The sequence below is a fragment of the Patiria miniata genome, unplaced genomic scaffold, assembly GCF_015706575.1.
Source record: "Patiria miniata isolate m_02_andy unplaced genomic scaffold, ASM1570657v1 HiC_scaffold_24, whole genome shotgun sequence".
NCBI classification, from domain to species: domain Eukaryota; kingdom Metazoa; phylum Echinodermata; class Asteroidea; order Valvatida; family Asterinidae; genus Patiria; species Patiria miniata.
In genome coordinates, this window is record NW_024037063.1 from 17458282 (window position 1) to 17479670 (window position 21389).

The 21389-nt window shown below is 40.2% G+C and overlaps 3 protein-coding genes and 1 long non-coding RNA gene across 7 annotated transcripts; all 4 read right to left on the reverse strand.

Moving 5' to 3' along the window:
• Positions 1-3874: 3874 nt before the first annotated feature.
• LOC119732340 lies at positions 3875-8008 on the reverse strand. Its single transcript, XM_038205797.1, has 5 exons — positions 7979-8008; positions 6587-6747; positions 5835-6217; positions 5218-5322; positions 3875-4464 (listed from the first exon to the last, which is right to left on the reverse strand). The coding sequence occupies exons 2-5, from the start codon at positions 6681-6683 to the stop codon at positions 3934-3936; spliced, it is 1116 nt and encodes a 371-aa protein (XP_038061725.1). The 5' UTR covers positions 6684-6747; positions 7979-8008; the 3' UTR covers positions 3875-3933.
• Positions 8009-8326: 318 nt separating this feature from the next.
• LOC119731507 lies at positions 8327-14034 on the reverse strand. Its single transcript, XM_038204679.1, has 3 exons — positions 13789-14034; positions 11078-11182; positions 8327-9798 (listed from the first exon to the last, which is right to left on the reverse strand). The coding sequence occupies exons 1-3, from the start codon at positions 13966-13968 to the stop codon at positions 9223-9225; spliced, it is 861 nt and encodes a 286-aa protein (XP_038060607.1). The 5' UTR covers positions 13969-14034; the 3' UTR covers positions 8327-9222.
• A 23-nt stretch (positions 14035-14057) lies between these two features.
• LOC119731508 lies at positions 14058-18209 on the reverse strand. 4 transcript variants are annotated; one of them, XR_005271457.1, is made up of 3 exons: positions 18149-18209; positions 15265-15376; positions 14058-14162 (listed from the first exon to the last, which is right to left on the reverse strand). It is a non-coding gene; the product is annotated as an uncharacterized LOC119731508 (long non-coding RNA). The 4 variants fall into 4 exon arrangements; XR_005271456.1 differs by having other exon boundaries at positions 15265-15372; positions 18149-18208; XR_005271458.1 differs by having other exon boundaries at positions 15265-15372; positions 18042-18188.
• A 1200-nt stretch (positions 18210-19409) lies between these two features.
• On the reverse strand, positions 19410-21389 carry LOC119732341 (alpha-N-acetylneuraminide alpha-2,8-sialyltransferase-like). The gene is made up of 4 exons (XM_038205798.1): positions 21370-21389; positions 20944-21033; positions 20322-20566; positions 19410-19784 (listed from the first exon to the last, which is right to left on the reverse strand). The coding sequence occupies exons 1-4, from the start codon at positions 21387-21389 to the stop codon at positions 19564-19566; spliced, it is 576 nt and encodes a 191-aa protein (XP_038061726.1). The 3' UTR covers positions 19410-19563.

The window sequence follows — 21389 nt, forward strand, 5'->3', positions numbered from 1 at the left end:
GCTCTTTCAAAATCAAGGATATAAAAGCCCAAATCATATGCTTTCTTTTAGTACAAAAATTATTTGAATCACTTGTGTACTTTTTAAGTTACTGAACTTTAAACACAACAACCGTTTTAAAGTTCCGTCCACGGATCACAAAAAAGGTGTGCGTTTGTCAGCAAAACAAAAACAATTCACCCACATCCCTATGTTATTTGATGTCGTTTTGCTGAAAGAACACTTACCCTTTTTTGATACGTGGACAGAACTTTAAAACGAAGGTTTTGTTTAAAACTCCGTTACTTGAAAATTACATAAATGATTCTTGTACTAAAAGAATTTTTTGAATTGTGCTTTCACATCCTAGATTTTGAAAGCGCTACATGCAGAACTTCACTAAAACAATGGTCGCGACATTTGGGTTTCGTTTGTTTTTACTCATCCTTTTTTTTTCTAAGGATCCATGAGGTGTAAAGATCGCAGCAAAAATGAACTGTTTTGCCCAATAAGAAACCTGTTCATTGAGATATAGCCGATTGGGGCGTGTAGAGAGACAGAGCAGGCTGGGCGAAACGAGTCCAAAATTTACATCATCGTTTAATGTCCTTTCGTATGTCAGCGAAACACAAAACCCTACCCAGAGCCTTGATCGAGTTGATATAAGTTTTACTCGCATCATAAATTTAATTTCAGCTATACCTTCAGCCATGTATTGATAAAGGACCTTAAAATATTATCACGTACACAGAGAATACCGGTCTGTTGACATTAACAAATGAGAAGTGCTGTACATTACTGAAAAAAATACATTTGCCCGAAATAATTATACACGCCAACCATCCTGTTTTGCTCTATTTAAGCACAACATTAATGTGACATGCCATAGCATAATGAGGAATAACCCCCACCTTTGACTTTTCACGTTATGTACATCATGTTAAAGCGCAAATCATTGGCTTTCCAATGATACAAAATTTATATCTGTAGCTTTATTTATTCCAAAGATATGCCGCAGGAACTTCAACAGTGTCCCGCCAGATTTCGCTATTCTCATTTCGAGAAAAAAACGCTTTGAAAAAAAGATACGCATTGCGTCGCCAACAGCAGTGAAAAACGTTCTTCAGTTTTTCCACTTTTGCGGGTATTTTTTCCCAACAAAAATGCATTCCGTGAATCTTGGATGTTTTGGCTACTCAACACTACAAAACAATCAATATCGATGTGGACACTATTTTTCTAGTATATTCGACTTCAGCCGTCGATAACTCAAAACAAGGTTTTGGGTGACATTCCTCATTTTGCCTCAGTGGGTCAAAAATAACACAAATCTGCCTTTAATCGATCGTAACTTGTGAAAAAACTACCATGTAATAGTATTCGATGAAATATACATGTCATCGTACAACACCATGTTAAATTGTGGTATGTAGTTTGGTGTGTAATCCACAGTTCAAACAAGGGGTGCATGCTTTAGTATAGGCTTTTAATCAGAAAGTCACTAGATCTTTATATAAAATTAGGTACGAGTGTGTATTTTGCTTTTCTGCCAATCTGTAGATTGCACTGCCCTGCAATTTTAAGACCTTAAGACATCAACGCAGGTTTGAAAAAACGGGTTGATTGTCTAGAATTATTGTGTTATCGACTTCGTGATGCTTGAAATGATCAGAAACAATCATTTTCCCTAAGACGACTTGAACCTTGTATAAATAAGAACTCATTAGAGCTTCAGACATCTTAAATACGTGTCAAGTTTAGTATTCAATCTAATTTATACACTCCTGCATGATTTCTTATCATTTCTCTTACTATATGTTATAAGAAACGATTGTATTAAAACGAACAGAAGTTCGAAGTTAACAATACTCAGAGTGCACAATTATTAATGAAACCTTAAATGCTTTAGTAAAGTTGGACCCATCGTTACCGTGGTTTATTAACATTAATGCTTGTATATGTTATTCATTCATTCATTTAGAAAACTGTGTTTTAATGTTGCCATTGTTCACAATGTGTACAAACTTATATGAACAAAAAGAAATAGATAATTTGTAATTAGAAGAGTACTTTAAACGGAGATCATAAATACTAACGGATACTGCGATACAATCAATACTGCGTACAAACCAACCCGGGCACGCTAACAGTTCTATCACGAAGGCCCCCTTCAATGGCGAGAGCATTGTGCTAGCTATTGATCAGATAATCCGTACGGAACAATTGGTTTGAACAATAGTGAACACAATGGTTTCTCCATTGAAGGAGGTCTTGTGAGTGTACAATAATCACGTGTCAGATTCGTCTATAAAAATGCTGTTCCACCCTACATGTGAAATTCTAACTTCTTGATAGCGCATAATCTGTGGAGTGAAACAATAGGACTCTTCTCCTTTCAGTATTTAATTTCGTAAAATTCGTTGTCAAGATAAAGAGGAAATCTGTTTCATGGAATTTTATCACAGAGATATCAACCAGATAGTATTATTTAAAGTATAGTGCTTTGTTGTGTGTATTTTGAGTGTGGCTGTATTGCATGGTTAATTCTTCAAACATAATTTAGGTACGTGTATTTGGTTTATGTACTACATTACCTTACTATAAAGGACATACACTTAGGACCTTATTGTTCGTATTTTGACTGTTGTTAGTCTGGAGCCTGTAACGTTTTCTTTGAAAATGCAAAATAAAAGTACAGTTTCCAATCATTATTATCTAATACACAGTGTAAGCTTCAATATCAATCTGATTGAACTTAAGACAGTGCTGTATTATAACTGCCAAAAATAAAATTTGTTTAATTCCTCGTTGACTTCTGTGTGAAACTACCTTTTTCTTTCGAAAATCCATTTCCACGGATGTGATGGCGGTATATGATGCTGGATACTCGTACTCGAGTAGGCCTACTACTCGAGTACTTTTTTTAGTACTCGTACTCGCACGCCAAAGTACTCTTACTCGAAATGATGGTATTCGTAGTAGGTCAGCAAAGTACTCGTACTCGACATTTTTCGAAAACGAATCGATCATCAAAGTACTCGTCCTCGAACAGCTGTACTAGGGAATAATTGTATAGCTTGACTCACCACGTATACGGCCTGATTTTGTTATCGATACTTTAAGTTTGAAATGGTTGATCGGCTTGCAGACAAATCAAAGTTTTCTGATTGTTCTGTAGTGCACGTCCGGACAAACACATTTAACAGCTAGCCGTGAGTGAGTCTGTATATCAGTTTGACTTGGCCTGGGCCAATTACGCACAATGAACCATTTGTCGTATGGCCGTATTTGGAAATATAGAAGCACTCGTACTCGTACAACAAATACTGGTACTCGTGTTCGTACTCGAAAGTACAAGTACTCGCACTCGGAGACCTGTACTTGTACTCGCGTGTTCGTACTCGAAAGTACAAGAACTCGCACTCGGAGACCTGTACTTGTACTCGTAAGCACTCGTACTCGTACTCGGTAACCTAAGTACTCGGCAGTACTCGATACTCGAAACAAATTTACTCCACTACACAACTCTGATCCCAACACAATAGACTAGCCAGAGCTCTTAAGGCCCCCCCCCCAAAAAAAAAGTCTCCGGTTTCTGGTAATGGAGCTTGCCCAAAAAGTGGTGGGGCGACGCGGCTTTTTTTCCTTTTTTTTTCTTCAAATGTCGGCTGATGACTGCAAATGGTGCCTGACTAAACTTAGTGCAAATATATGTGAGTCCAGAGAGGCCACATAAAGCTTATTCTCGATCGTAAGCCCATCTGAAAACACGTTAAAATTGTGCAGCAGCAGGATTCCTGTTAAACCAGTGAAATTGGCGGTTTTGAAACATCATCTTTCATTGAAAAAAAGAAGACTTTTTTCATTTTGCCGACGCGCATGGCTACGGCAAACCGGAGACTTTTTTTTTGGCCGAAAGGATAGTGAATAATTATTTTGCTGTTCGACCCCATTTCAGCTTTTACAGAATTGTGCCTTTTCAGATCCAGCTGCAGATCGCGACAGCCCGACCACCTCGTGGAAGAGTTCTGACCGGTCGTTGTTCGCATTCCAGATACCTCTCGTGTTCTTATACGCGACCAGGGCAAGCGCGGCCTGATCAAAGCGATGCGTGTACCGCTGAGGACCTTTCTGGTTTTGCGCTAGCACACTGCCTTTTGGGGCGATGCACGCCATGTTCATCGCACAGTCCACCCAGGGTCCGATTATTTTTGTCCGCACGAGGGCGCTGTTTACAAACAACAGTCGGTTGGCCTCAAAGCACATTGCGTAGCCGGCATCTGCACGGAACTGTTCCCTGTCGATGCCCAGGGCTTTGAACATCTTCGGATGGGTTCTTACCAGCATCTTGTTGGATTTGAACTCCATGATTCGTCTCATGAAGCCTTGTTGCTCCTTGAGCAGAGAGAAGAGGACCAGTGGATCCTGCTGGAAACGTGCTGATGCATCGCACCAAAACATGACACCAAATTCATCCAAGGTCTCCTGTTTGGCGGTGTAAACATAAATATGCACTTGACATTACTTTAGGCCATGCGCTGAACTCAGAACTTAAACTGCATAACATCGTGACCCTCAGTGGCAGAGACAAGGTTTTTGACAGTCACGACCATGGTATAATCTCACCAATTGAGATTGCTAGTCTTCATATTTTATCTTTTTGTCAACCGAGTTTGAACTTTCTGAAGCGCAGTAACACTCATATTAATTCATCGTCATTTAAAAAACAATTATCCAAGTGACAGGAATCAGTGTGCAATATAGCATCAGTAATATTATTTCATCGGGGGTATAAGTCCACCTGCTCGCTGTGGTTTTGTTAAAAGTACAATGCCGTCAGTGCATGATTATTTGATAAACGGTCAAATAGTTCCCGTGTGTTAATAACGCGTACCTTACTTACTTACTTAGTTAGGTTGATGGGAATAGAATAGGCTAAGCCTTTGTGACCCCATATCCTATTTCTTTCCAGTAGGTATCAAGATGGTTCTTAAACAGGTTTGTTGAGGTTGCATTCACCACATGTGATGGGAGGTTGTTCCATTCAGAAATAACTCGGATGGACAAGAAGTTTTTTTCTGCAGTTCAACCCTTTCTTTAATCCTGGTTTTGTAGAGCTTACCTTGTAATACCTCCAATAATCTCTCTGTGTTTACCTAAACGTAAACACTGTCCGAATCAATACGCGGTGAATTTAGCAGTCTATTGGAGTCATTCTTGACAACGTCTTCCACCCACCTGTATGATCAGAGGTTTCCATGCGTATGTGTGGAGATTTCTTACATGCGGCGGGTACTTGGCAAAGTTAAAGCTTCGGAGTTCAACGTTGCAGAGCCGTTTTACCTAGTACGTGTAGTAAGAGAAACAAAACCTTTAAAGGCACGCACGTAACTTCACTTGTTTTGTGAATGTTCTTGTTTGAACAGAACAATGTTCAAAATCCTAAGTAGGGTGCATCACAACACCCTTGGAATATTTAGCTCATCAGCTAAGATATACTACCCCTTTTTCATAAAACAGGAAAAAAACATATGCAAACTCATTGTTTCACGTTACTGAACTTCCGTTTGTAACAAAAGTATAAAAGTGTGTCCTCAGGCACACTTAAAACATAACCCTCAATTATATTCTTCCCTACAATACAGTTTCAGGTGGATATTTTCACAGGGTATTTTGTACCATCCATGTCCTGACCTTCAAGGTTATTCTCATTAAATCGGTACGGTAGGTCCTTTACGGGTTAATGTCAATGTTATAGTACCTTCAGTTGCATTAGCATTGACATTTCACTTGTTCCAATAGGCGTTTATGTTAAGTCATTTCCAGCATGTCTCCATATGACCATTGCTTCTTACCTGTTGGATACCAACTGTATTGAGTCCAAGGTTGTACATTACGATTCTTGTGTTCGGCAGGAATTCCTGCACGCTGGCGATCATTCCCATCGATTCCTTCAAATGATTCTGCGATATCGCATTCACTATTACCGTCCGATTCATGAGTTCTCTTGGATCCGCAGTGACCAAATCTATCATGCGCTCATCGATTCCATCCTCTTCGATTACTCCGTTGCGTCGAACTTGACCAGTATCGATATCTCTGGACTCATTGTCAATGTCTTTGATTAGTTTCCTTTCAACCGTCGAGCTGTTGCGAGGAATGACCCCAGACAATCTGACGTCATCGGGGTCACGAGTTACCTCAGTGGGTACTTGTTTCAGAGATTTCTCCATGTAGTCTGTGAATGAAACAGAAAGTTTGAAATCAATTCATAAAAAATACACCATTTTGCCTAACCCTAATCAGGCCGGGTCATTTTGACCATCTCTCAGCCGGCGGGCGGATTCCCCCCCCCTAAAATCTCAACCATAGAGTGACGAAAAAATTTGAAACTTTGTACATGCATAGAGCAACTCATCATGAACATACCCAGGACATTTCATGACTATAGGTCAAAAGATTTTGGAATTATGGCTAATTATTTATTCATAATTTTTTAATTAAAATTAAAACAATTTAAGGCTATAGCGGACAAAGTTGAGGGGGAGGACGAATTCCGCCCCGGCCCTTTTAGGGTTAAAATATGGTCATTTCGTGTACATCACACCTTGTTTCATGAAGACATGGTACCCGACAATCGCAGCACAGAGGACTATCAACACAGACAATGCGAGTTTCATGTACAGAAGAGTCTGACTGGACATCGCAACATGCCGTAGATGTTAAGCCTTGTAGATTACGTCACCAACAGTATCACAGTTGCTACACCTTGAAAGTGATATGATTGGAGAAAAGAAATTAAGTTATGTACAACCCAGAATTCCCACCGTCTTTCATTTCTTTCAGTATAACATTTACCTCTTATTTTGTGGCGGAGGTGGTAGGCCTAAATGTAGTCCGAAAATTGGGGACTCTCGATATTGTGTATGACTATGTGAGTCCCAAAACTAAACTATTGAAAACATGCAATACGAGAAAATAGACTGGCACATGAAACAACCAGTCCAACAAGTAATGCATCAACCAACGGCAGGCGCGGATCCAGAGGGGATCCCGCTCCGACACCCAACATTCGTTTGCTAGTAATAATGTCCGCCTTGCACGAAATACGCTTGGTTATGGGGTATATGTACATTATTCTGTGATATAGTGTTAATAATCGTCGGATTTCAACAGCGCCCCCATTGAAAGTATGGTATGAGGCCCCCGGCCCCCCAGCTTTTTGATGTTACGGATGCCAAGTGTCTAGAGAAAAAAAAGTGTCTGCATTTTAGATTTCTTGTGCCGATAAAAACCCCACCCTGCGAAAATTCCTCGATCCGCCCCTGAACGGTGTGAAAAAAACAAACATCTGGAACCTAGTCTATTTCTACACATTCTCCCCAGTCATTCCTCAAGACCACTGAGGGGTCAATCTTTTCAAAAAGTTTGACACGTACCTATCTAGTACACGTACCTATCTAGTACTATCTAGTCGAATAGCTTCAAATTAATTTTAAAATAATGCACACAAAAACGCACTGCTCTAAAGCCCCCCCCCCCCACCCGCCCAAAAAAAAGAGAAAAAAACCTGTCTACATTTAAGATTTTTTTGCTGATATGAACCCCCACCCAAAAAAAAATTTCTGGATCCTCCCCTTTTGTGTCAGCTAAAAAATGAGTAATATAATGTTGGCCTGATTAGGTTTTGCATGGTAGTTTTTTCTGCACTCAAGGTGCCGGTCTGTGTTAGAGCATATCTCAGAGCGTGGTCAGATGTATTTTAACATTTTAACATTTAGTAACAATGAATGCACTTACTCATGCCTATCCAAGCAATGTCAACCCATCGCCTTCTGCCTACGCCTTTAACACTATACATGCACATGTCGTCCTCTGGTTGTTAAATCAGAGTAAAACGCATTAGATCGAGCATTGGTTGTTTTTTTAACATGGAGGAATAAACACATACATATTATATTCGTCCATGATTATACTACCGCAAAGAAATGTATTATACCTGTAAAGGGACAAGCACCATGTCTTCAGTCTTCATTGGAAATTCCGTTGTATGTTAACATAATATTAATATTGCTTCAACTTCATTTAGTGGTCACGACAGTCACGCTTCGCAGGCTGTGTTTATGATCTCTTGCGACAACACTGGCCAACAATACAATTGCCAACACTGGCCAACGTATTACGTAACAACATGTAGAGAGACTCAAACATTGAAAATAAAGCGTGGCGTTGCGTCAATATAGACATAACGACGTGGCGACAAATTACAAATATGACCGCCCTCTCAACATGTTTACTTTTCCTGACGAAGTTTTATTTACATTTATTTTTAATGTTATCATAAAATATGTTTTAGTTCAATAATCACGAAAGATCACGAAGGGCCTTTAAAACCTCTGAACATGTCTGACAATACACAGACACGGATAATGGTTTTGAAGTCCGTCCTTTGCATGGAATGGTTCAACAAGCTGTACAGTTCAAGTTCAAGTAAGCAGGAATCACTGAGGCATTGAGATGCCGTGCTTCCCTGCCAGATCGTTCAATCGTTCCTAGATTACTTGCAGTTCCTTCAAATATAGTAGGCAGTGGCATAGCCGGGGCAAATTATTTTTTTCCAAAAACAACATCCACAATACATGGTGGTCTAGCGCCCTCTTGACTTATTATGAGACGTACGCAGGTATTACCATGAATTTCCTGCTCAATCGGTAGAGTCTTGATTTTGTACCGCTGGGGATCCTCGTGGTGTGGGTTCAAATGGGGTTTTTTTTTGTTCTAATCTGAAGCTTTGGAGGATTTTTTTCCTCATGAAGTGGGAATTTCATTACGTTCGAATTCATTTCTTTTTTATCATTCTATTGTTTTTGTCCTGTTTTTAATGTCCAAAATGTCAAAGCGTACACCCTTTGCGGCAGCCGGGGGTGCAGAATGGCAGATTGCCACGGGATGCAGATTTGAAAAGCAAATCGGGACGTTGATAGAAGTAAAATCAGGACGGTGAAGACGTATTAAACGGGACGAAAATTATGTTTTGCAACGGGCAAACAACACCCATTGATACACGCCTGATACCAGGGGAGGCCCTTAATAAAGCGTTTAAGAACCAGCATCGCTTTGGTTACGTTGATTTGAATGCGAAAAAATCAAGATGGCCGAAACATGATAATGGGCTATACATCTAACGGCACCGCTAAATACAGCTGATGCTAGAAATATAAAACGAAGACTAGTAGAGCTAAGTTACCAGTCATTGGGGAAGATAGGTAACCAGTCACTGACTGTCAGTGACTGGTTGCAGACCTTCGCCTTTTCGTAGCCTTGACTGGAACGGGCCACTTTAACAACGTCATTAAACAGTTCCGACCGGTCATTTTGCTCCTTGAACACACCTCTCAGATTCTTGTAGATGATTAGGGCGAGTGCGGCCTGATCAAAACGGTGCGTGTACAGCTTTGGTCCCGCCATGAATTGCCGTATGACGCTCCCATTCGGGGCGATGCAGGCGGGCCTAAGTGCACAGTCCACCCAAGGCTCGATGATGTTCCTTCGCACGAGGGCGCTGTTTACAAACAGCAGGCGGTTGGCCTCGATGCACATGGCGTAGTCGCCGTCCTTCTTGAAGTTTTCCCTGTCTATGCCTAGTGCCTCAAACATCTTAGGGTGAGTACGAATCAGCATGTAATCAGGTTTGTACTGAACGACTCGGCGCATGAAGCCGTGTTGCTCTTTTAGCAATGTGAACAGGACCAGTGGATTTCTCTTGAATCGCGCCGACGCATCGCACCAAAAGACGATGCCAAACTCATTCAACGCTCCCTGCAAATTGTGCAAAAGATATTGAGTTCATTTATGGATATTTCAAACACACTGAGTCTGGGTTTTTTTTGTATGAGAGTATTATATTATCAATGGGTTTGCGTGCATTCCTAGGCAACTGTTGCAGCTTAATAGCTGAGGGAAGGTCATGTCTGTTTACCAATTAAAATGACGGTTATACAGGGTGAGTCCAAAAAAAGCGGAACCCAAACCGCCAAAATTATATTTCATATTTGAAAAAAAATATGTAGCACCAAATATAATCATGACCCGAAAGCCAATGTCATAAGCTACTTTTAGATGAAACAAATTACTGATATTGCTCCAACCGTTCAAAGTATAAGCACAATGACCCCAAAACCTCATCCGTCCAAAATGCAATTTCAATAATCGTCGTCACAATTGTCTGCAAACTTCACCAGCGATAAAACCTTAGTTTCAAAGTTTAACATGTTCAACAAAGTCCTTTTGAAGGACCGTCTTTTAAAAAAGTGGATTTTACAAATCATATTGTTTGTCGAACCACGGTTATTAATAAAGATATTGTGAACTACAGTTGTTGACAGTTGTTCGGACAAGTATTCTGTGTCATTTTCTTTGTTGTTCCAAACAGTCAAAATACACAATAAACTGCTTTTCTTGTTGGACGAAACAGGTTTTAGGGCCATTGCGTTTAAATGGTGATATTCTTTGAACGGATTGAGCAATTTAAGTATTTTTGTCATCTAAAAGTATCTTATGAAATTGGCTTTTCAGCAAATATTATGTTTGGTGCTATGTATTTTTTAAATATGAAATATATTTTTGGGGGGGGTTGGGCTCCGCTTTTATTACTCACCCTGTATCTGGTGTCGGTCTCTGCATGATCTGCGACTTTTCGGTGCTCTGTTATGACCTATAGGTATACGATTCACAAACTGTATAACATTTCTTCTATGTCGCCATTTGAAACTGAATTTGTCTCGCAACCGAACGCCTCGGGCAATGCAGCTTAAATATGCTCGCTGCTTCAGCTCCTATTAAAACTGTATGGTTGTCTTAATGTACTTTCACTGGATTTAACTGCTGTTCTAGGTATTGACGATGGTATTGACCATATGAAACATTTCGAAAACTTCCTGTCGTTTTCATTCTGAGCGTTTGAAAGATTCACCCGAAGGAGACAAATTATAACATTTATTTTAGCCACAATCGACATTGAAAAGAGACTAAAGGAATGAAGGAGCGTGGGCACGTGAAAATCCTCAAGTATTTGTGTCATTTCTTCGGTAAAATTTACCTGAATTATAAGCGGTTTCCACGCGAACTTTAAGAGATTCCTGACGTGCGACGGATACATGCTGAAATCAAACGTTCGAAGTTCTACATTGCAAAGACGTCTCACCTAAAGATAAAAACAAACAAATGGTAGGGCTCATTTTAATGGAACAATGTGTCTTGAAGGTAGTTCAAAGGCACTAAGTAATGGCGGCATGAGTATGACACTTCAGTTAGATAGAACTGGAAGTCAAACGCATAGAACAACACAGGGTTGGTAGTCGGTGGCCTTGTTCGATGTTTTTTGTGGATTTTTGTTTTGTGTAGGTCCGAGACAAAAAAATGACGTCGTGTTTCCCAAACGAGACCCGACGGTATCAAAGGAGGGCGCTCTCTCTACAATGCGTATTCATGATGTCCAGGGCTTTAGAGAATAAGTTATATAACAAGTAATGAATGTGTTTAAATCACCAACGATTGGAAGCTGATTCGTGGACTGGTTTGAAGTAGTCCTGGCTCGGAGGTGATCCGAGTTCGAATCCCAGTGAGCGTTTTTCACTTCTTCTGATTTTACCTTTTAATATTACTAAAGTGCAGCCTGAAGGAAAATTTCTCACCAAACGTAATAGTAGGCCAGCCAAATGTGGAAAAGTTCTCTAGAAAAAAAATTCACGGCATTTTTCGGCAATAGCTTGCATCCATGCTAGATCAATTCTTTGAACCATAACAAACAAGATGTGTGTGGATGCCATCGTTAAGTTTGACCCTTAATGTCTAATTTGCATAAATCGTTAATGCCTACCATGTCATATATCCCCCCCCCCCATATTTGGGTACATTTGTTATGTTGTCTTTAGATATCTTTTACCTTGTCTTTAGATATATTCAAGTATTCTTGCTAAACCTCAGTTTTGATGAGCTTCAAAAGCACCAAGTTGCTTAATGGCGCAGTTACCCTATTAAAACCTTATGGAAAATCATGTGAGGAATAACAACATGGTGATATTAAGCCCAGCGAACAAAACGGGGAAAACGAAGTGTCCGTTAATTGGCCTAATTAGTAAAGGGTTTCCTACTTAATGATATCTGAAGATAAGGTAAATGCGCACAACAAATGGGTATAAAAGTAGCCATTTTGGATCGTTACTATGTCCTCATATGCTTAAGAAAAATGTTATTAAAGTGAGGATATTAGAAGGATGACCAGAATATACTTTTCAAAAAAATAAAAAAATAAAGAATATTATTCAAATATATGAATAAATATATTACACTGCAGAGTTTAATAATTTATGCAAATAAGGTATATTTTGGGTCAAATTAGGGTGGCATCCACCTACATTTTCTTCTCCATTCTTTGACTATTTGATCTGACAGGGTTGCCTGCTATTACCAAAATGTCGTCCACAGTGTAATATTCCACTTTGGCTGGTCCACTACAAAGCTTATCTTCGGTTTGTGGTGTGGAGAACAAGGCATTAGATATGCATGTTCGCAATTCGCAATTCGCTCCCCGCCTAGCTCCCATAAGTAAGCTCACATGTAACTAAATGAATTTCTCCCGTTTGGAAGACCGTATCTCCATGTAACTCCCAGGGTTTGTTTCCATTATAATGACTACGTGCAAAAATCGACATGTTCAGTATTTTTCTTTGAAATTGGAAATTGGAAAAACATGCTTGGGTACGTCCATGTTTTTAAGCTATAACACTGGTGTTTGCATTATATGCTTATCTTTTCAAGCCTCACGAATATTTATATGGTTCTTATCATTAGGCGTATGGTGTGCAGTAAAAATGTGCACTATCGCCTCCTTCACAATTTATTATTAATAAATATCACCCTTTTTCCCCAGCTCCCATTGGTCGGTACCGAGACCCGCGCGAAGTCACGCCGAGTCACGCTAATGAATATGCTAATCATGCGCTTCATCATCACTGTTGCGGCAAAATCGGCTAACCTGAAAAAACACGTTATGTTTTGGTCTCAAAAAGTCCTAGTCCAGTGAGGTTTGCCTTGGAGCTAGTTCAAGGGGTAATTCTAGCGTTTGCTAAAACAGATTGAGCTAAAAATTGGAATGTACGAAGATGATATTAGCGTTCAACTACTCGTGAAATAACGACTGGTGAGGATTCCTAGATATTGAGACAAGTAAAAAAATTTAGGGACCTTTTCGAATGATGTTTGCACGACATTTTAGGTCAGTTTTACCAGTGACTATGGACGTTTGGGCTTCAATAGCAGTGATTAGTTTTGCACTGACATTAAGTTTAAATTTTTTTTCGTTAAAATTTGTTCTGTTAAAATTTAACATTTCAATCATACTGAGCATATTTTCTAAAAAACAGAACGTTGAAAAAACCTTGTTTCGAGGTGCATTGATTTCACTGTTCTGTTTTTAGCGTCGCAATATACGTCATCGGATTAAATATTGCCTAAAAACGCTAGACGCGAAGCCTTTGCAACCACACGGCTAATAATACTCGATGCTGTCCAAGAGCTCGCGAGAAAAACCAACAAGCTTACTCCGGGAAGAACTCGAACCCACGACCTCCTGCTTGCAAAATGCAGACGTCTTACAACTCAACCACCGCGCTTGACGGGTCCGCTGGTTGGTTCGAGTCCCATTATAGCAACGAGTATATACCGCAATCGATTACATTTTGGTATGGAACTAAGTTTGTTTGGGGGCCATTCACTAAAAAAAATGCATAATTTGATTAACATTCTAACCTGTTTAATACCTCTTGGAGTAAGGCCCAGGTCATACATTACGATTCTAGTGTGTGGCAGGAATTCCTGCACGCTGCCGATCATTCCCTTCGATTCCTTCAAATGATTCTGCGATATCGCAGTCACTATCACCATCCGATTCATCAGCTCTTTTGGCTCGGCAGTCTCTAAATCGATCATGGTCCCACCGACTCCGACTACGTCGCTTCTTTCGTGCACTGTTTCTTCTTCAGCGTCGATTTTTGCGATGCCGGTGAAAATTTGTTGGACAGGTTGACGTTCGAATAATGTTCCGTTTCTGGTCATAACATCTGGGGGATTGACGTCATCGTCGAGGTAGCCCAATGCAATCTTCACGTATTCACTGACGCGCCCTGAAGAAAAAAAAACCCTTTTTTATATGCTTGAACAATTTCCACCTTTACCGAGTAGTTGTAACCGATAGTCCTAATGGAAAATTATACTTATAAACCGTTCATTTTCTTAAAACTACGATGTTTGGGGTAGAAAAACCAATTATGACAACCAACCCTTGTTTTCGTGATCGGCATGATCTGAAACCAGTGATCGATGGGGTTGTGCCCCCACCCCCTCCACCACACAACATCCACCCCTTTAAAAAGAAAGAGAGAGCGCGGAGAAAAGGGGAAAACAGAAAAGGGCCGATGCAAATAAAATGTGTGTACATTGCACAATAGAAACTGCCAGCAAGGTGGCAAAAACGCAACTACGCGTGGAGTACATTTTAGCAAGAAAAGCACCCGGCGTCAGATGAGGTCCAACCCTATCCCCCCCCCCCCCCCCCCCGCGCTTTTTTTTTCCAAGACGGGTCTAAAAATACTCGTGAGCCCTCAAATGTTAATGAAGTTTGGGACTTGTAAGTTACTGGTACTTTTGGAGCTGGGCAGTATTAGGCCTGAAGCTGGGACTAGCAAGTTTTAGGGGTGCATGACATTTGGGCAATTGTTATTTTTTGTACTTGTTTACTTCTATTTTATTTGTTTGTATTTATAAGTACTGTGAACTAGATTTGTTTTTTGTCTCGACTTGATGCAATCTGTGATTGCCACATCTTGTCTTTAGAAACAAATAAACCATTTTATATTAATGATATTAATAATAATTACTCTAAATGCTATAATAGGGCGACTTTCCCATAGACTTGTGCACGAACCTAAACTGTCACCTCACCCAAGTATACCTTATTTATCCTTTCTCCACGAAATTAGTTGTTTTTACTAATTGGACCACGAGGAATCGATCTAAATGGTTTGCGACACGAACATTCCTTGTCCTAAGGGTCGTTTTAGCAATAGGGTGACACCAAATTATCGCCCCAATAAGGCGTGTCGTCCTAATCGAGACGCGAATTGAAAAAACTGTCGCTTGTTTGCAGGATTCTGTACATTAAGACAAAAAGGCCTTGCGGGGGGTGGGGGGGTTGCACTACCGGAAACATAATTGTACCGTACGTACCTTGATGAACACCGATGTAGAACACCATTGTTAGGACGCAGATGACGAGTACTGTGGTCATCCTCGCTTTGTTCGTGAACATCATGACTTCGGGTCAACAGACAGAAACTGACTTAACAAAATCCAAGAAAGAAATGAAACAACAACATAAATATCCACAACTCGTCATACATTAGGTGCCATAAAAATGGCGCGGGCACGTGATACGTAAGCGCGGCTCGGGAAAGTTGCCTGTTCATCACTATTTTGTGTTGTTATTGCACCATTCACATTTCCCATGGTAAGTCCGATGAAATAACCATGCAATGCATGGTTTTAAAGAGGTTGTGGAATGCTGAAAGTCGTTTTGTTTTTACATATTTTTTTAATTGTAGAGTAGACCCATATATATCATAATGACAAAGTCCCATTCTTTTGTAATGTGCGTTGATGTTTATAAAACTGAAATTCATCGAGTAATGTGTTGGTCGTCGAGTGCATAATTGAAATCAACAGTCGTCGGGTTCTTCGTAAAATCAGGAAAAATCGTGACGTATAAACAGGACTCGTTTATACTACGCTGCTAGGGAGTCCTGTTTATTACGTCACGATTTACTATGTTTTGTTTGCTGCCCCATCGACGAATTTTACACAAATTGCACATAAAACAGCTCTCAAAAGTACCTTTTGTACTCATTTCATGAGAGACGCAATAGTCGTTTTTATTTCATCACGCCTTAGGCTACATAATACCCGGGAAATGACGGAAATGTCCTCGAGCATTCCACAACCTCTTTAACAAGCAACTTTAACCGAGCCGCACACGTATATCCCGTACGCGTACCGACTACAATGGTCCGTAATAGTTCCTATTATACGAGTGGCACAAAAACCCGTTAACCCGACGGTGCCCTGTGCCACTCTACAATAATTATGAGTTCAAGGATTCTGCCTTGTATTAGCATCCAATTGCATAGCCAGCAGGCTGATTGTGTCCGTTCTATATGCGCACTACTTGCGCTAACTATAGTCCCTTTCACCACTCAATAATTATACATGCAAACATCACAATTAGTTGCATGTAGCCTGTCGCCATGGCTAGCGTCGGCTGATTTATTTTCAGTTCATTAATACAGTTCAAAAATCACAATCATGTGTACATTCAAATTGCTGTATGATACATTGTAATAACAAAAACATTCGATGGAAGCTCTTTTTCAACGATTGAAGTCTTCGTATATAGCTCACTTTCAATAACGCTGCTGTAACTTATATTTTGATTAATGCTGTATTAGTATAGATCTATGATTTCGCTGTATAACTGGCTTTGCCCACGGTGAAAAAACCAGAGATTAAACTCTATGAGGTAAAACTCTGGAAAACCTTGTGGCCTGTCCCTTATACATTGTGTAATTCTTGAATGCATAATTTACTGGTACGTATACATACTCAAAGTGTCTCATCTTCTTTTAAATAAAATATACCATGTATTATGGTCGTTATGACAAAATACCGACCTAGCGCGTGGTGGACGCAGGCTAAAGTGGCCATACCACGGCCACACACGCCCTTTACTCGATTACGTCCTCACTGACATTCTATTTAAATTAACCCTATTCTTCATCCTGATCACTCAAGCATCAAGCTTGTGAGTAAATACAGGCAAATTTTTCCTGCTATACTTCGTACCGCAGGAAAATAAACTTCACTCGTAAAGATGATCCCGTCGCATCAGTTAATTTGCGACGGGACAATAAAAAAAAATACTATTTTTTTACGGGTTCCGCTACATAATAATTCACCGCTGGAAATAAAGCCACAGGAGTGATTCACATTAAATATGAAGTCGTATACCAGCATATCTACAACGTTTTTTTGTGTGTTTTTTTTTTGTATTTATTTATTTATTTAAGATTAATTGTCTTTTTTTTTGTTCATTATTATTTGTTTAAATTTGTTGTTATTTTATATTATACATATATATCTTTTTCTGGGTGGGGGGCGCTTTTCACATGCGACATAATTTGTAGTAGGGCCTAATTATTCTCATAAGTGCTTAAATAATTTCCTGGTTGTGCTTTAGATGGTATTATATACACAATAGTGGCACTCATGCCAAACCCTGTGGTGCATAAATAGACTTTTAATTTAAACCTACATATCTTTAATATTTGAGTTTGAATGGGGGTTACGTGGTTTTTTTCACCTCCACACACATCAATCATTTCGTAACGAGTGTCTTTTTACGACTGCCCTTTTTCACAAGGGCACACGTGAAAAATTTGGACACAAGTGAATAGTTTTTCATGAGCGCCTGCATTAACGGTATATACCTTTCAGCACGGATGAGGTGAGTGCCCTTTTTCACGTGTACGTACCCCACCTCTACCCAATCAAAATGACCTTGCTACGCCACTGTAGTCGAGTATTTCGTTGTGTGTTCAATAAATGGAGATCTAGTTGTACAAGAAACATGAACCACTGAAATGAACCACCCTTGGCCAGCCATTTCTCAAGCTATTTCTCCGGGAAGGATATAGCCTCATATAGATTCTACTGTTCGTTTTCCTCCGTACACTTACACTACTACCTCTGTATCTGTAAACAGGAAATTGTTCCGGTTCATAGCTCCATGATTCAATACAGTTTCTGAACTGTAACAGCATTTTTTTCTGTTACACAGAGCGTGTCCTGTAGTAGAACTAACTTATGGCAAACCATTCAGCCGGCAGCCCCATGAAATTGTCCATAATTTTTCAATGTAAGCTAATGAGCCACTATATACATGTAGTTCTTACCTATTGCCACACGACATGTCACAGAGCCACGCACGTTTCGTGTGCTACTTCATGGCTTTGATCTGTTTGACACAGCCATACAAAATTCTCTTCCTTCAAGTACTTACCAGCTAAGGCGATTGAGTGGTATTGGCACCGACTTACGACCCCGTCAGCATAAAATTCTTTGACCTCTACTGATCCCCGGCTCCGTACTGCAATAATATTGGTGGCGCCCTCGGGAATATGCGAGACACAGGCGTTGAATCGCGAGAGTTGCACCTACCGATTGGTCATAGGCCTACCCACTGCTGCTCTCTATTCCAAAGGCCAAATCCAGAACACGATTTGCTTTTTGGACGTCCAATTGCTTTTTTGTTCCCCGAAAAAGTGGGTCCAAAATTGTTCTGCCCCAAATTGAATATGAAAAGCAAGGGGGCATAATTATGTATTGCTTTTGTTGAGTTTTGTGGGTGGTTTGCGCAGTGGCTGCCCTTTTTTTTGCGACGTCACTAAAAAAAATTTTTTATGGGATTCTCTTTTGTTAGAGGGGGATGGACCCCGTTGCCCCCCCCCCCCCCCGATCAACCGTTGTCTAGTCCTCGAGCTCTGTGTTTGTAGAGTTCCGTTATAACTCAACCTCGTTCCCATGGTGTCAAGCTCCCACCACTACCTCTCACCCTGGTATCAGTGTCACATTACATGTTATATAAGCAAAATGGAAATGGGAGGAGTGCGAGGTGGAGTGCAAGTAAAAATACACAGCCCATCGCCATATTGAAAATGGACGCCTACGCTCCATGCAAAATAGAGCCATTTTAGGACCTAATTTCATCCACTTAACGTCATCACATAAGAGAGCAATGAAGCCCTCGGTTTTGGTGTTAATTTGAAATTAGTCTAATCGTACGCGTTAGGCTGTCTGGCTGAGGACTGTCATGCCATCTCTTAGGGCTTTTGACTTGCGTCTTGTCTTATTTGTTAAAATCGCATGCACGCTAGAGAGCCAAAGGAGACTTCGATCAACGTTGAGCTACACAATTTCTCCTTGGACAAACATCTTTGCAACTTATGCATGGTTTGTTTAACAGACTTATGAATGCATTTTAATGAGTGTAATGGTACAGCCTGCCTTTCATTAGATTTAGAGCTACATATTTCTAGTTTTATCAAACTGTAATTGAAGATCGGACCTCGCGAACTCTCCCATGCCAACGATAACTGACACGTGCATCATAACGAATAAACGCACAAAACAATTGCCTTCGGCATTCTCTGTTTCGTTCCATAAAAAATATATGAGTGCAAGTTACAATATTAAAAATAAGGCAAACGTTTACCCAAAGACAACGGGTTTACACAGAAATTTCTTTTTATTACAACCAGCGATGATAAATATTTGTATATCAAATATTTTAATAACTTCAAATTCATCCGATGGTTTGAACCCAAGGATGGCGGCGCCCCCATATGATAAAAAAGGCATTTAAGTTTAAGGTAAAAGAGATAGGTGAATACGGCAGGTCATTTGCCTATCTTCTTATCAGGATTTGCAACTCCCAAAGTGCATCTTTAAAATTCCCATCTCGTGAAAATTCACGAGGTCCTGAAACTCTTTGAAGCGACTGTGTCGTGTGCCGAAGATGATGTCATTGTGGTAGTGGTACGGTGCGGGGACGCCCTCTAGCGACGTCTCGTAGAACCAGAAGCCAAACACGTCAATCTCCTCGCAGAGTTCGAATGCAGCTGACACTATGTACAGTCCTGTCCACAGAGTCAAAATAACAGAGTTAGATAAATAATTGGAAACAAGGATTGGAAACAAGTCCAAATACAATGTATATCAACTTTCAATGGAACAGTAGGGAGAATTTGAGGAAATGTATTGAGATATTAGTAGTTGACGAATTGAAGACGTATGGATCTGCACCTCTGGCCTGTATTTGGAGCCTTCTGGTTTAAACATTTCGGGTTCAGTTGGGTCCGAAAATGTTGATATTTAGCCATGTTATGGAGGGATCCTTTTTTCAAAATGGCTACTCCTTCAATTTGGGAAATATCATTCGTTTTAGGGGTGGTCTTCTTTGGGTGAGAATTTCTCCAAAAAAGTCATGGGTCAACCCACCAAAAATTGAAAGGAAAATGGAAAACTACATGTTGATTGTTGATCATTATTTTTCTGTGCAGTCTGAACACCTGTTAGAGTTTTGGGTATGTGGATTTATCACTGGTATAATCAATTGATTTACTTGCTGGCACCTCTAAGTGCTACAGTTTACTATCATGCAGTCATCACCGTACCCGTGGATGGCCAGTCGCTTCGTCTGTGAAGCGCCCTCCAGAGTCTCATCATGCCAATGAAATGGCCTGGATTTTGAACAACGGGTTTCATTATTCCTGACGCAAGGCTGACGTTGACAATCCTCTGGACGAACTCGTAGTATCCTCTCTGGCTGAAAGCTGGAACCCACAGCAAGCTGCCCTGAAACTGCCGCTGGAGGGCGTCAAATGCTGCTATGCTTTCCTTTCCAACTAAGGGGTCCTCTCTGGGAATAAAGGAATAAGTGAAAGGAAGAAACACCATTTACAAAGATGTTGGTGATGTTTTTGTTTACATCGTCCCCTTGACGAATAAGAACCAAATTGTAAAGTTTCTGTTTAAACGCGCGTATAGGCATACACTCGACATTATGATAATCCTTTCTGGCTATACATGTCAGCGTCAAACGACAAAAGATCATAATGAAAATAATCACAACTTTAAAACATTTTCAAACTTTTGTTCTGCGCATGCGTATTAAATCTGTCATTTTGTTACAAGTGTCACGTGACGCGCTTCCGATCAATTATGATTTGGAACGAGCGAAATATCCGAAGATCCTGGCCAACTTTTTTTCCGTATCCGAAAACTCTCTGTGCCTACCCCTTGCTGAGTATGGATTGGTTGACAGTGGTGAAATTTGTCTTAGTTCCTACGTCATCCTCATAACCTTTCACTGGGGCAAGATTAAACCTGTTATGGTAAAGGAACAATAAAGAAAGCAACAATTGTTATGTGGAGATTAATTCGTATCAAACGGTAGTATCAAACGGGAGTTCTGTCCAAATAAAATTGATTTTTCTATTATTATTATTTATTTAAAAATGCAACTTAAATTATTGTATTGCACCCGATCCCGCAAGCTCGGTGGGCGAGTGTTCAAGACGTCTGCATTTGGTATAACGCAGGAGGTCGTGGGTTCGAGTCTCACTCGAGAGATTTTTTTCCCCAACTTTCACTCGGGAGGTAACTCACTGATACAGTGTTTATACTTTGGTTAAGGGCAAAACTTAACTTGAATTACATCACATTTCTATGCAAAACTCCAT

Excerpts from the sequence above, each read along its gene's own strand:
- LOC119731507 (XM_038204679.1), bottom strand. The coding sequence starts at position 13,968 with ATGATCGATTTAGAGACTGCCGAGCCAAAAGAGCTGATGAATCGGATG. Across the intron at positions 11,183-13,788 it reads CTCCAAGAGGTATTAAACAG|GTGAGACGTCTTTGCAATGT; the intron begins GTTAGAATGTTA and ends TTTTATCTTTAG. Across the intron at positions 9,799-11,077 it reads GGAAACCGCTTATAATTCAG|GGAGCGTTGAATGAGTTTGG; the intron begins GTAAATTTTACC and ends CACAATTTGCAG.
- LOC119732340 (XM_038205797.1), bottom strand. The coding sequence starts at position 6,683 with ATGTCCAGTCAGACTCTTCTGTACATGAAACTCGCATTGTCTGTGTTG. Across the intron at positions 5,323-5,834 it reads ATACAGTTGGTATCCAACAG|GTAAAACGGCTCTGCAACGT; the intron begins GTAAGAAGCAAT and ends TACACGTACTAG. Across the intron at positions 4,465-5,217 it reads GGAAACCTCTGATCATACAG|GAGACCTTGGATGAATTTGG; the intron begins GTGGGTGGAAGA and ends ACCGCCAAACAG.
- LOC119732341 (XM_038205798.1), bottom strand. The coding sequence starts at position 21,389 with ATGGAGTTTTGCATAGAAAT. Across the intron at positions 21,034-21,369 it reads ATGGAGTTTTGCATAGAAAT|GTTTAATCTTGCCCCAGTGA; the intron begins GTGATGTAATTC and ends TTACCATAACAG. Across the intron at positions 20,567-20,943 it reads CAATCCATACTCAGCAAGGG|AGAGGACCCCTTAGTTGGAA; the intron begins GTAGGCACAGAG and ends CTTTATTCCCAG.